The 13988-nt window shown below is 47.9% G+C and overlaps 1 protein-coding gene across 1 annotated transcript in view; it reads right to left on the reverse strand.

Moving 5' to 3' along the window:
- The window catches only part of LOC119450381 (centromere protein I-like), a 70095-nt gene that overhangs the window by 33646 nt on the left and 22461 nt on the right, over positions 1-13988 (reverse strand). Inside the window, exons 5-7 of the mRNA XM_037713820.2 lie at positions 13450-13545; positions 11317-11409; positions 3273-3365 (exon numbers count right to left, since the gene is read on the reverse strand). Coding sequence (XP_037569748.1) covers positions 3273-3365; positions 11317-11409; positions 13450-13545 — 282 coding nt within the window. The remainder of the gene's footprint in view (positions 1-3272; positions 3366-11316; positions 11410-13449; positions 13546-13988) is intronic.

Consider the following 13988-nt stretch of genomic DNA (forward strand, 5'->3'; position numbering starts at 1 on the left):
GCTCTTGCAGGAGGCCCTGCAGATGATTCAGTCCCTCCAGGGCTTCGTTTTCGCGAGGGACCTTCCACTGCACTATATGGAGCACCTGGATGCCTTGGAGAAGGATGTCGCGTGTAAAGCTTCGTGTAAAGCAAGCAAAGCTGACGGACATGGGGTTTTCTTGTGCAAGCCAGTGAGAAGTATGTGGCGAGATGCTTGTGGCGATCTGGTGCCAGTATTTCTTCTGGATTTCTCAAGCTGAGAGGCTGCTGCAGCAACCTTCTCGCATTCTTTACAAGGCGCCTTTTGAGGCTACCAAAGCAATGCTTCGGCAGAGCTCGCACGTCACTTGCTGCCCGTGACCCCACTTAGCAGTTGTTATAGCAGTGCCATTTTTGAACGCCAACAGCCACGGCTCGTTACACGCAATCGGAGCACGCAGGAGGCAGAGTTAAACAGTTAAACAAGTCAACATAATCAGCAGCCGGATGGAGGAAGGTAGTGGGGCGGTGCACTGGCTTCCCCCCCATTTTAGTTTTCGCACAACAGCTTTGCCATCCCTCTAGTTTGATTTTTTTTCATCCAACCTGGTTAAAGAACTATCGGTTATAACAATGAATTTTCGTGGCACTTGAATATTGTTACAAGTGGGTTCGACTATACTCAAATATTCGATTTAGAATCAAATAGCAAACAATAAAATAATTTGATTCAAGAGTTGAATATCTACTATTCGACTTTCCAATTTTTCGAATATTCGATAAAAGACCCGGCCGTGGTCGGTGCTTTGACGTGCACAGCATTCCCACGGAGCGCGATCTCTATCACTACAAGGTTCATCCACATTGACGATACCGATTGAAACGATAACGCGACACGAATAGAGAGTACAACAGAATCAGCGTGCATGGAAAGCACGAATGCATGTGCAAAGATCGGTTCGATTAGCACGCAGATCATATCGGATACGCTGCTTCAACAGCTGTGGCTCGTCCAACCAGGCTGTACGTGTGATCTCATGGCTGATCACTGATGAGCAGCCCGTAGGAACGTATTAGCGACATGCTTAACACGATGGCTTGCGGCCCGTTATCACACTGAGCGGCAGCGAAGTTTTGCCATAGCCACATCATTCATCACCAACGTTGCTACACTAGCTTCAGTTGTCAAACTCTCTGCCCGTGCGCTTACCGCCGCTGTTGCCACTCCTTTGGCAGCTGCCAGATGGCGGCACCGTTCCATCGAGCTCCACTGCAGATGCCTCGCAGATGCCCTGCAGATGCCCACAGCCTTGAGCTCGTGCGGACGGGCAGCTTGCGCGTGTTTCACACTCGCTGGCATTCTCCCTAGTCAGATTAGTGATACCATGCGAAAGCGATATCACGATAGGAAGAAACGCATACGGCGAAGCGCAGAAGCTACGTTTGTAAGTGTCCTGTTTCTTCCTGTTGTCTTAACCTCTCACGCAGTTAACTTTTTCCCTACAGCAGCTTGGCACGTTTTCTCGCTGCTTTTACTTGCTTAATTAACACTTTGATCTGGGGCAGTTATACGCCAGCTAGCAAGACCAAATTTATTATCCACAAAAATAACAGCACAACTTTCTTGTAAACCAATGAATGCTTTATTAAAGAAAACGAAGTGAAAAACAACTGTATGCCACAGATATATAGCTAAGACCTAAACTGTCAGAAGGGACATAATCTAGGCAAATGATTTGTGCCCACGTGGAAACCAACTCCACCTACAGCAGCTTGGCACGTTTCCTCGCTGCCTTTACTTCAAGACTGGATCCCCGCCGCTGCTGCAGGAACATTGCATAAAAATAAATTTTTATGCAAGGTTCCTGCAAGGTATGCGTGCATGCATGCGCATGACTAAATAAAATTCAATGATGCATGCACTCAGTTCCTGAAAGTACAAAGGGCACGCAACACGACTCAGCGTATTCTCTGACAGCTCATCTAAGATGGCCCAGAACAGGTCACCAAACAAATCTCTTTGTTTGCGTTTTTTTATCCGGCTGGTTCGACAGGTACGAGGGAAGGTTCGCGAACACTTTCGGCACCGCACCCTCGGCAAGTGTCCACTTGCCTCGTGGCACCTCAACCGTCTGTCCGTTGATAATATGCGCATAACACTTTTGCAAATCGCTAATGCGTCCTGTTGTTGACTATGCATCTGTCGTTTGGAAGCCTTATAAGCAGTATGAGATTAACAGACTGGAAGCAATTCAGAAAAATGCTGTAAGATTTATATTTCACCATTATGGTCGCGACTTTTCACCCTCTTCTGCACTTCGTTCCTTGAATTTAACTTCGCTCTATTCACGTCGCTGCATCGCATCATTAGATTTCTTGCACAGCATCGTAAACTCTTTGGTTAGACTTTCAAAAAACAACTATACTAACCTTGCGCCCGAGTCATCGACGAGACGACATCACAACTTAAACTTGCTGCCCTACTTTGCATGCACTGACATGTTTAAATTCAGTTTTTTCCCTCGTTCCATAGAAGACTGGAATTCCTTACCTGGGTCTATTCGCTCATGCCCATCCCAAAGTTTTGTATCAGCCATCCAAGATGTATGGTCTTAGCACATCATCCTTATCGCTGTGTGGTATTTTGCTGTGTATATTTCCCTCTGTTAACCCACTCCTGCTATAGCGCTCATTGCACTGCAGTATGTACAAATAAAAATTTAAAAAAGATGTCCTGCTCATGAAAGTGTAAATCACACACCTTGGATTTCACAGAGAGTAGGCACAAGGAAAAGCTCTGTTCAGCACCCAGCGAAGTGTCGCATTGCTGGGAGCACAAAGTGGTGCGTCGAACTGTCGACATCATTCAATAGCCGCTTGTGCAGCCAGGAACGAAGCACGTCGCCATATCCTTAACATATAATATCCTTAACAAATGCGGCGAAGGCTACACTTTCGCGGATGACATGCTTCCTGAAATCCGCCATCAACAACCAACCACAGCATACACCAACGCTGCAATGCGTGTTTCGTCCGGCCAGTCTGCGTAGCCAGCTAGTGGAGAAGTGAAGTTGGGTGCGACTGCAGCGCCATGAAGGTCCAGGCGGGTGGCGGTTCCGTGGAACACCACCGAGTTTGACAACTCAAGCTAGTCTAGTAACGTTGATTCGTCACATTGTCTAGCAGGCGTAATCGGAGTGGCGTGCCGTCAAAGTATACCTTACTGCACCCGTCAAACAAACCACAAATCAAGCAGATAGTTCATGCAGCAGGGTGGAAAAATGAAAAAAAAAAAAAAAAAGCTAAAGGTACCCTTGCACGGTAGGGATGCCTGACTTTTCCAAACAGCTCCTGTTGTAGCTTCTGCATGTGTGCTTCCCACTGTGAGCCAACAGCATCCAGCTTCTGAACAGAGAACAGCAAACAAGCAAAGCAGGTCATTGTAGCTCATGCCAGCTGAGGCACAAGTACACTAGTGTCAGCACAAACAAACACAAAGAGGAAAAGATAAATTAACAAGCCACACTTTTTGTGGACAGCCCTTCAAATTCTGAGTTTGCAACCATTTGAAAGCCAAATTTTTGCTCCAACATACATCTCTCAGTGGTTTGATTTCTTTGATTGTTAACTTCCAAGTTACAAAACAGCCTATTTAAATGTAATGCTACACAAAATGCATTTATCCAGCACGTAAGTCTCACAGTTAGGCCGTTTCCGAGGCAATCTGAAGGTAAATGGCGAATTTCAGCTGTTATATAAGCAAACTAAAAGCCTACTACAGTGTAGACCGCTTATAACGTAAGTCGCCGGAGTCGCGAATATCCGCACTATAGGCGGTACCGCACTATAACCAAAGCAACAATTTTCAAGGCCCGCACATATGCAAAACATGTGCACCGAGCCGCCACGCGAATGCGACAGTCGAGGAATGCGGCTAGAACATTTGCATTCAATTTACAGTCGAATCTCGTTAATTCGAACCAAATCACGCGGCCGCGCCTCCGACCGGCATTGCTCCGGTACCGCCATAGAGTAAAAGCTTAGGAGAGACCCCTCAATGTCGCGCGCGAACAAAACAAAAGAAAGAAAAAAAAAATGCGGCAGAAATTTCACCCTCTTTCAAATGGCAAGGTCGCCGATTCTGCATTGCGCCGGAACATGCGTGTACGTGCCGACATCTCAGCCACGCTACCGTAGCCACGCATAGAAGATGGCAGTGAACCCTTCTTCTCCTTTATGCTTCCTCTACTTTCTAGTCACTTGTTGACCTTGCACGCTGCGGCTACGGCGCAGAGGGAAGCAGCGGCGCTGTCCCAGGCCGGCCAACGAAACTGCCCACGCCGGCAAACGCCCGCTTCCCGATAACGGCAGAAAACGAAACTTCGGGGAGGTGGCGCCGGGCCGACTGGAGCGGCGGCGTCTGCACGGCGGCGGGCGCGCACGGTGACAGTCGAAAGTGAGGGAGCTACAAGGGAGGGCGAGGGGAGCCACTGAAGCGGCGGAGTTGCCGAGGCAAAATCCGCTTCCCTGCCGCCCTCCTCCCTCACATTCCACGGTCTCTGTGTGCGCCCTTCCCCGTGCCGTGCTGGTGCCGCCCGCTCCCTGAAGTTTCGTTTACTGCCGTTATCGTGAAGCGAGCGTTGGCTGGCCTTGGCAGTTTCGTGGCCCTCGCTCGCTATGCGCGCCGTGATATTTCACGACTTGCACTCAAGATTCTGGTTTCAGCCTCACTGGCTGTTCGTTGGCACCACGTGTCCTTCTCCTCCACTTCGTCTCTCTTTATTCCTCGAGCACTCCTTGGGGCGCCCGTTTGAGGGGAGCGTTCGCCGTCTCCGCTGATTTCCGTACTCCCAGGCAGCCGCACTGTAACCAGTATTTTGTTTCCCGCAACTGCACTATAAGCGATACGTGTATACATGGAGTGCTATGGGAAAATTAACGGGAGTCTGAAAAGACTGCACTATATCCGGTCCTGCACTATAAGCAGTTACGTTATAAGTGGTCTATACTGTACATACTGCCGGTAAACTTACTGTTTATTCCTCCCCCGCACAGGCCCTAGACGACATTTCAGTAAATAATTTTTTCTACAACATTTCGGTAAATATTATAGCAACCCAAAACACCTACATTACCTAAAATTTACTCTGAAGTTTAAGCGACAATATTGAAGACTTCACAGCAAAATTTAGCAGAAATTTAGAGATTTGGACAACACTGCACACGACGTGATGCAGCACAGGAACAGCAGCCTGGCATGCACCAGGTGTGTCACAACGCTGGCATGATGTCAAGTGCTGCCAGTGGTGGTGCACTTCGATGGTGCAAGAGATGAGACCGACAGGAAACCATCAATGTTAGCCGCCAGAAAAATATTAGATAACGTTAGCCTGATGTTGACTGCTTGTTCCACTCAAACTAGTGCGTACACACTGCAACTCAGCAGGAACGCTAGTGTGCTTATAGTGTGTATGCTCAAAACACTCAGGCCAGCAACAAAAGGCAGAACGCTGGCCTCGCTTCCCCCCACCGAGCTGACTGGGCAGAGCGTTGGCAGTGCGTCCACTAGCTTCATAGTTTTTGCAGCAAAGCACACTCCACATCTCTGGAGCCTCTTAAACCGTCTACGTGCGGGCCGCACATGCGCTGTCGATAGCTGGACACCACAACAGCAGCGGCAATGCCAACATCGTGAATGCACTTCGAGCATCCGTATATTTGCTACCCCAATAAATAAAGAACTTACCATTAAGTAAACATGGTTTTTTTTTTTCATATTTGAAAGCATGGAACTTCTACATAGCACTTATAATAGCTCGAAGAATATTTTGAAAGACACATGCTATGGAATCAAATTTCTTGGCTGCACATTTATAGGAGCCCTTATGCAGAAAAAAAAGAAAAAAAGATCTAAAGAAGGCAGCATGGCTGATGAGGTGAAGTAAAAGCTCGGTATTTTGAAAAATCGTATAGTAATTTAGATCTGGTCCCTTGAGTTGACAAATGTGCATTATGTATTATATGGTACAGTTAAACCTGCTTATAATGAACCTCCATATAACGAATTCCTGGATATAACGAAGTTTTTCTATTCCCCACCGTTACTCCATAGAAGCACATGTATTTGAGACCTCTACGTAACGAAGTGGCAGCGGGAGACCCCCTCGATATAACGAATTCCCCCCCCCCCTGACAACCTAGAGATTTCGCCCCAGATTTTGTCATTTTTGCGCAAGCAGCAACCGGAAGCACCTGCTCCGCCGCGACGGAATGCCAAGCGAGCGCACGCGTGCGTGCGTGTGCGAGGCGGGCGTGACCTTCCCCCTCCCTTCATTCAAACCTGATCCTGCCACTTGCTGCAGCTGGCCTAGCCCGCCAAGCCGGCACTCTCTCCTTTTACAGTTGATGTTGCCGACGCACTGGTACACGCTGTGACACATCACACTCGATGAGCGCGGACACGCGTCGTCAAATCTGGCTGCGTGTGGAAGCGCCGCTGGAGAAGCGAGCGAAGTGACCTTCGTGCTGTTGTCTATCGCTTCAACGCAAACTGAGCGCTGAGAACACACAGCACGCACAAAGCTACGAGCCGCCGACACACCTACACTTCTGCCCCAACGCAGATCACTTTCAATATACGGCCGCGCCCCGCCGCGCAGTACGCAGTTGATGCCGGAGTACAGCACAATGCTGCCCCGCTATCCCTCCCTCCTAGGCGCGCTTCCTCCCTGCTTTCCATGCGCGCGCGAGATTTAGAAGCGGTCGTCGGCTCCCCTCGCACGATTTCACTCGCACATACAGCATACGGCGCGCGGGAACTGCGATATCGCCCTTGGACTTTATATGGAACATCTATGAGCCAAAACCAATTTTAGGGCCACAACGCGTCATAGACACCATCTTTATATAGCAAATACGGATCTCAAGGGCCATACCTTTGCTGGCGGAAACCGAAAATATGTCATAGTTGTCATCCCCGGCACTTTGGGCGGCCAGTGCCATCGTCAAGCCACCAAGCCAAGCGACATGAAAAGTCAAAATGGCTGCTCGGGCCGGCGCGGGGGGGGGGGGGGGGGGGGGGTTTCGCAACGTATGATGCCGGAACGGTCCCACAGTTGCGACGCAACTGCGGGGTTACCTGTGCATTGGGTTCTATGGGAGCTGTGCCGGGACCGGCTGAAAACGACGTAACAGCCGGGAAAACGCAGCCCCCGGGAACGTAACAGCGGGGTTCTACTGTAACACTATACGACGCTACGACGCCATCGTGATGCTCGCTCTTCGTTTCCGATGCCTCGCGCTTGTGCGAAATGACACGCGCCCACGCATCCGGTACCTGGTGTGACATTCCAAGGATGAGTGCTTCGACGAAAACGGAAAACGGGTGCGCGTTACAATTGAGGGCGAGTTAGAATCGAGTAAATACGGTAAGCGTTTCTTTTTCGAATTTTCGTGCCGAACCTGTATATAACGAAATCCTCTTTATAACGAAGTTTTCGGGGGAATTTGTCAATTTCGTTATATCCAGGTTTAACTGTATCACGTGCATTCAGCTGCATGCTGGTCTATTTGTTTGAGACTTGGAGTGCACTGTGCGTAAGCATGATGATGGTGCTGAATGAGTGCAGTAACAGCAGCACTAGCAATAAACTAAAACTGTAATCAGTCACGTGCATCTGATATAGGTACTCTCCATTCTTTTTACCAAAAACTTGCGAGTACGCTTAAGCTTCACCTTTAAGAGTGGAACGCAATAGCATTATTGGACGCCATTGACGCCAACACAAAGACCGTATTTTCTGCGACATGGGGCCTGATCTAAATTTAGAAAGGCTCGGTTTTCAACATTCCCCTCAATGCTGCCTAGAACCAAAATACAGCGAAACACCATCAGAACTGGAGGACGCTTAAGCTTCGCGTTTAAGAGTGGGACGCGATAGCATTCAAAGATCCCTGGCTGCTCATCAGGCTTTTTTCTCGCATATTAAACTTACAATCCGACGCTATCACGTCTGTAGGTTGTGGTTAAGCCATACTTTACGATTTTTCTGATGAATTTTACTTTGAGAAATTCAATTTTTGTTCACTAACGCCTTGCGCCATGCGAAGGGCTCGCCCGGTCGGGGTCGCTCGGGATGATGTGGTTTGGCATGATTATTTCCGTCAGACGACGATGCTGACACCAACGCCAACACCGACACCGGATTTTCTGCGACACGGGCCCTTAACGCTGTCGCGTTAATATGTGCCAGTTGTTTTAGGTGCACGAGGACAAGATGAGCCCTATAAAGAGTGTTCAGGGTAAATGGGCATTTCCAAATGGCCGCCTCATACGCGTTTCAAGCCTAGCCGCCTAGCTGCCGTAGCTTCCTCCATGTGCTGTAGTACATGTACTTAGGCATTAGTCTACCATCTGCCTTCCCATTCTCCGCGTTTACTCCATCAGCCCGAAGTGCCGAGTTTATCATGATGCTTCATTTAAAAAAAAGGTGATCATGTATGCGAAGACGGATGGAAATCGGGCCGCATCACGAGCGTTCAGGGAACCCAAAACTTGTGTGCGGGACTGGCGCAAACAGAAGGAGAGGATTTTTGCCAGCAAAACAACATGGAGGCTTTCAGTGGACCGAAGCTGGATGTATTCTGCGACGATCAACTTCAGCGATACAATCGCCTTGGCCGTATCTTGAAAGAGATCTGCGACGTGGAGAGAGTCCGCCGCGCGCTGTTTTCGCCGCTCATAGTTCACGTTGAAGCGAGAGGCGTGCTAGCACGAAGGTCAATTCGCTTGCTGCTGCTGCCCCACTTCGTCACTCCAACGTTTTGACAGCAAGTTTTTGCGATCATCAAGCGAGATGTGTTCATGTTTGCTTCTGCATGCATGACACCATGCTTGTTAATTTAGTTGGGATGCCTATGTTTACAAGTTTATACGGCCGATAAAACTGCTATCCTTACTTCGTATAGCTGTCTACTTATTTGCGATCGCAATTGATGCTTCGCCTTTCGGGCGAAGCTGGGACTTTTTTTATTGTAACGAGATCTACATTGGCCGTATTCTCGCCGTTTCGCTGTGGCTGGTAGCCGCACCGCGAGCTGAGCTACTGCTTAGCAACCGCCACAGCTGGCAGCGCCGCTCGCCGCGCCATCTGGCATGACGTCAGAGGAGCTGGTGAAACCGCATTGCAAAAAACAAAACGGCTGTGGCCGGTGGCCGCACCGCGAGCTGAGCCGTTGCCTAGCAACTGCCGCAGCTGGTAGCGCCGCGTCAATGCAAGAGGAGGCAGCAAGCCGAGGAGACGGAGGAAGAATGAGCCGCACGCCTCGAGAAGCGTCGTAAGTACGAAGCCGCCAGACGAGTGGATTCAGATGAGGATAGCACCCAAAACGTGTTCAAGTCACTGGACGACAACCCCTTATCCTCCCGCCTCACCAACCATCGGGCCGTCTTTGTGGCAATTGAGAAACAACAAGATGAAGACTTTCAAAATAAATGCGCTACAGTTTAAAAATGTCTAGTCTTTAATGCAACCATAACTTAACGAGAGGTAACAGCCAAACCTAAACACTCAGACGTACGAAGCTAAACGATAAAGATGTAACCGTAGAGAGAACCAAGCTAAACAATAACATGAACCATGCCTCTCGCTACGCACACCCAGGCATAACTGAGTTAAACCACAGCCAATTTTTCATCGCAACTTTAATGCATTGGGAGTAAATTTTAGTTTTTCCAAATGAGAGAAAGTCGTATTTCTGTATGAAAGCATGCTGTGCGCAGTACTGTAAATAATTTTTTTCTCTCTGTCGGTCACGGAAAATGAGTGCGAGTTACAATCGAGGGCGCGTTACAATCGAATAAGTATGGTACGTATTGTCAATACATATACATTGTTATGATTGGCCTGAAATTCAGCCTGTCAAGTCCGGGAAATGTTCCAGCTCGCTTTCCCTTGTCGAGGTAATTGCCTTCCTCTATGAGAAAACATCACCCCCATGGCTGACACGGGCAACCAGCAGGCCACGAAGGAGGGGATGCCACTGACGCCACAACTTGACAAGAGACTGCGCTAAACACTAAGGCATTGGCACCGCCATGAGCGCACTCACAGCAGACTCTGACTACTAAGAACCCACGAGGGCTAAATAACCCTATCAGTGGAGACCTCTCCGCTTGCCTGGACAATGTACTTCTCCACCGATTGTATCGGCTGTACACGAGAAGTTACTTAAGGCCGTCCTGGCCCCCGTGTTAACTAGAACTGTTCGAGACTCGGATTAAGTCACAACCATGTACCAGTGAAGTGAATACATTCCTTCTCTTTTTCATCATCACAATGCCTGCCTTCATCATTGTCTCCTCATTCGTGCAGTGAAGACCTACCTAGCCTGGTCGAGATCATATCAACATTGCTTTAATTTACATATAATTTTTATCTTTTGTTTCTGATAAACTCATCAAATCAAAAGGAACTGCAATGGCCACGAGGAAGCCAACAAAATATTATAGAGGAGTTATCTGCATCATGATGATTCGCGCTGGGCAGACAAATTGCGCACTCAAAACAGCTGCTTAATGCACCTTGAACACCGTAAAAGTGATACGACATGAAATGCAGCGGTGCAATGGAGGCTATGAAGCCAATGGCGGAAGATATTGTTCAATGTTCCACGTGTCATGAAGACCACAGTTTTCCAAAGTGTGACGGTGTTTGGATTAGTCTCCAGTGAGGGTAATGTGGTGGCTCCATACGTCTTTCCTCAGGGGCTCAAGGTTAAACTTGAACAGGTACCTATGTGGAGACACTGTACACAGGTTCTGAAGCCTTGGGTGACAAGGGCAGCTGCCGCAGGACCTTATGTGTGGCAACAAGACTCAGCTTCCTGCGGTATTGCTGAGAGGACTAAGAAGTGGTTTTAACAAGAATATTTATTATTTCTTTTCACCGGTCCGAATGTCTGGCCCCCGAACTACCCTGATTGCAATCCTATGTGCGGAGTCTGGTTGAGCAGGCAACCGACGGCAATGCCAGAAGCACCAAGACCCTGCTGATCGACAAGATTCGGGAGACTTTTAGGGCTCTCCCTCGGGACACCGTGGAGGTCGCATGTGCCAAATTCCGGAGCTGCCTCAGGGCAGTTATGAATGCTGGGGGTGGCTTTTTCGAGTGACGCCACTTTGCCATTGTTTCACCTTTATGTCCCTTTTCCGTGTGTTCAATCGATTTCGTTTTGCTGAATTTGTGGCCTCTTTTTGTCTTTCACCTACAAATGTCAAATTTATCCCGACCACCCTGTATCTGTGGATGTTCATGGTGGTACTCTCGTAAGATTTGTGTAAGAGCAAATGACATACCGGATTCACCTCGTCTTTTACGGCCTTGTGGCTTTCTGGATCAGGACTGCATCTCTCAAGAACATGGGCAAGGTATTGAAGCTTGTCGGAAGGCTGAAAAATTACAACGCGGACAGTCAGACTTTAAAAGGATCAAGCTGGCACTGCAGAACAATGCAGATAGCAATAATGAAAAATATCACAGTTTTACCTAAACAGCAAAGCATCCACAGCGATATTATAAAAGTTATTAAAATGATGTGAAGTATGGGCACTGCAGCATTCCAATGCTGGCAACAATGTGCATCCATTTCCTGCTTCTGAGCAGAGAAGTCTTGTTGCCATTTTCACTTTGCCTCAGACTGGTGTACCGACATTGCCACATCCTGGTGTTTCCGGTGTTGAGCTGTAGCATTCATCGCACATGCAGCTAGCATTCTGTCACTTTAACTGCCCTCCAGGGCACTGCACTAGGCTCAATGCTCGAGGATGCCATAACCCAAAACAGGCTTTGGTTGGTAGGAAATGGGGGGAGGGATGTGTGCCAATGCACGGTGTGATCGCTATCATTATGTTTCAGCACTCGCAGCTGGGACATGATGCCAGTAGGGCTGGGCAATTGATGATTGGTTAACTTTCTGATTAATGCAGCTTTTTCATGCTGCGACGGTGCATGCACCCTGCCCTAGTGGATTAGTCACAAAACATTTTGGAAGGGTGGTGCGCTGCTGCCCAATCTCGGGGAAACGTCCCCACGACGTTGGGTGTCCAGTCACGTCGGCAGACGGAACTCAACGTGCCTTTATCGGCCGCACTGTTAGCACAAGAGCACACTCAGGCCTGCTCACCCAGAAGTCTGTGAGTGCTACATGGCTTCCAGGAATGGCATGCTGCCCCGGAGAAACCATTAATAATTAATCGCAATCCATGATACGCGCAACCGACGCACACTCACCATGGGCGCAGGTACACAAATCAACCAGCGAAAGCCCCAGCAATCTTGCAAAATGCTTCCAGTGGCATGTGACAGAAGGCAGCACAGGAAAATGAAAAAGGTAGACTGAATAAAGCTTGAAGCGTTACAAATTTTTTTAGTGGCACGAGCACCTAGTGACAGTCTTGTTTATTGTGCAGCAACTTTCGGTTAGGGACTGATTTCCAGTTTGTCACAGAGGCGGGACGAAATTAAAAATAAATCATAAAAGAATAAAAACAGGTAGATATCGATGGTTCTACTTATGGTTGATGATAGATATGACATCAGAGCACAGGTTTAGTACAGTCAGGAGCTAATTAAGTATCAGGAACAATTATAAACAATTAAGGAAAGCCCCATTGCAATACACTGAAAGCACACAATCGTACACTTTAGATACCCACCACATCAGTACAGGTTCCCATGAAACTCCAAGGTCAGCAGTGATGTCATCAGTGACGCCACACTTAAAACAGGGGTACCCGCTCATTATGAATTAAAATAAAGACAAGCTAATCAGAGCTACACCACCTGACACAGAGTGAATGCCATTCACTCTGTGTCAGGTGGTGTAACTAGCAGACCTAAGCTCTAACTAGCTCTAACTAGCAGACACCTAAGTCTGCTAGTGGCAGACTTAGGTGTCTGCTAAAAAAAAGTCAACGATTAGGGTCGTTTCTCTTTTTTTTTTTTACTGCGATAAATTGCTTAAACTCACATGACCAAAATCAGACAAGCACTAGCATGATCACCCCCGCTTCTCTTGCTCAACAGCAAAAAATTTGGGAATGAGTTCTAACTGCACCCCCCTTCATGCATGCTGCACTCGGGAAAATCTGTCAGGCACAGGCGTGGTGCAGAACGAAAACAGGCACAGCCCCCTTTGACTTTTTGTCTGAGTTTGACATGCTTGAATGTCCATATGCGCAGTGTGTCTCAAGTAATAATAAAGGCAACTGCCAATTCAAATAGTACCACATTTTTTTTTCTTTCTTCAGATTGTATGTATAGTGACAAATCACCGGCTTTTATTTCTTTCGTTTATGTACATAAACCCACAAATGCGATTAATCGATCAAAAGGCACCAATTACACGGGATAAACTTTTAATTGATTCCAGTGCCTTTAGTCATAATCACTCAATGAAACAATGCAGAAATAACAACCTAAACTGTCACCTTTCTTTGTGACGCTCTGGAAACCATGGACATGGTGAATGATGTGGCAGTCTCCTTTGAGGCCAGCAGAAGCATCAAACTGACAGCGTCAATGGACTGCAGAAAAAAAGAACCACACATACTGAAAAGTGTAACAGCATAAACCACCCCATTCAAAGGTCGTTAGGACAGTGCAACAGTGCGTGCTTTACCAGAGCAGAATCTGGGCCATGCTTGATGAGCAAGTGCATTATAACATTATACTATATTCAACTCAGTCCTGTCAACGCACAGCAACTTTTGCTGTGCATTCACAGCTGCCAGACTTCTTGAAAGCATAATACAGAAGTGTCCTCTTGCACTGCAGAAAGACAGCCTGACAATAGCTCATCATACCATGCTGTCTTGAAGTCTCTCATGCCAGTCAATCTATACTCGTGAACAACTTTTTGTGGGAATGAAGGGAAAGCTACGGAGGCAAAGCGCGCACAAGTGAGAACGCTTCTGAAAAGAGTCCCGCATTTTAATCCACGTTGGTTTAGGCGGGGGAAGACAAAACA

Source organism: Dermacentor silvarum, chromosome 4, assembly GCF_013339745.2.
Source record: "Dermacentor silvarum isolate Dsil-2018 chromosome 4, BIME_Dsil_1.4, whole genome shotgun sequence".
In the NCBI taxonomy this organism is placed as follows: domain Eukaryota; kingdom Metazoa; phylum Arthropoda; class Arachnida; order Ixodida; family Ixodidae; genus Dermacentor; species Dermacentor silvarum.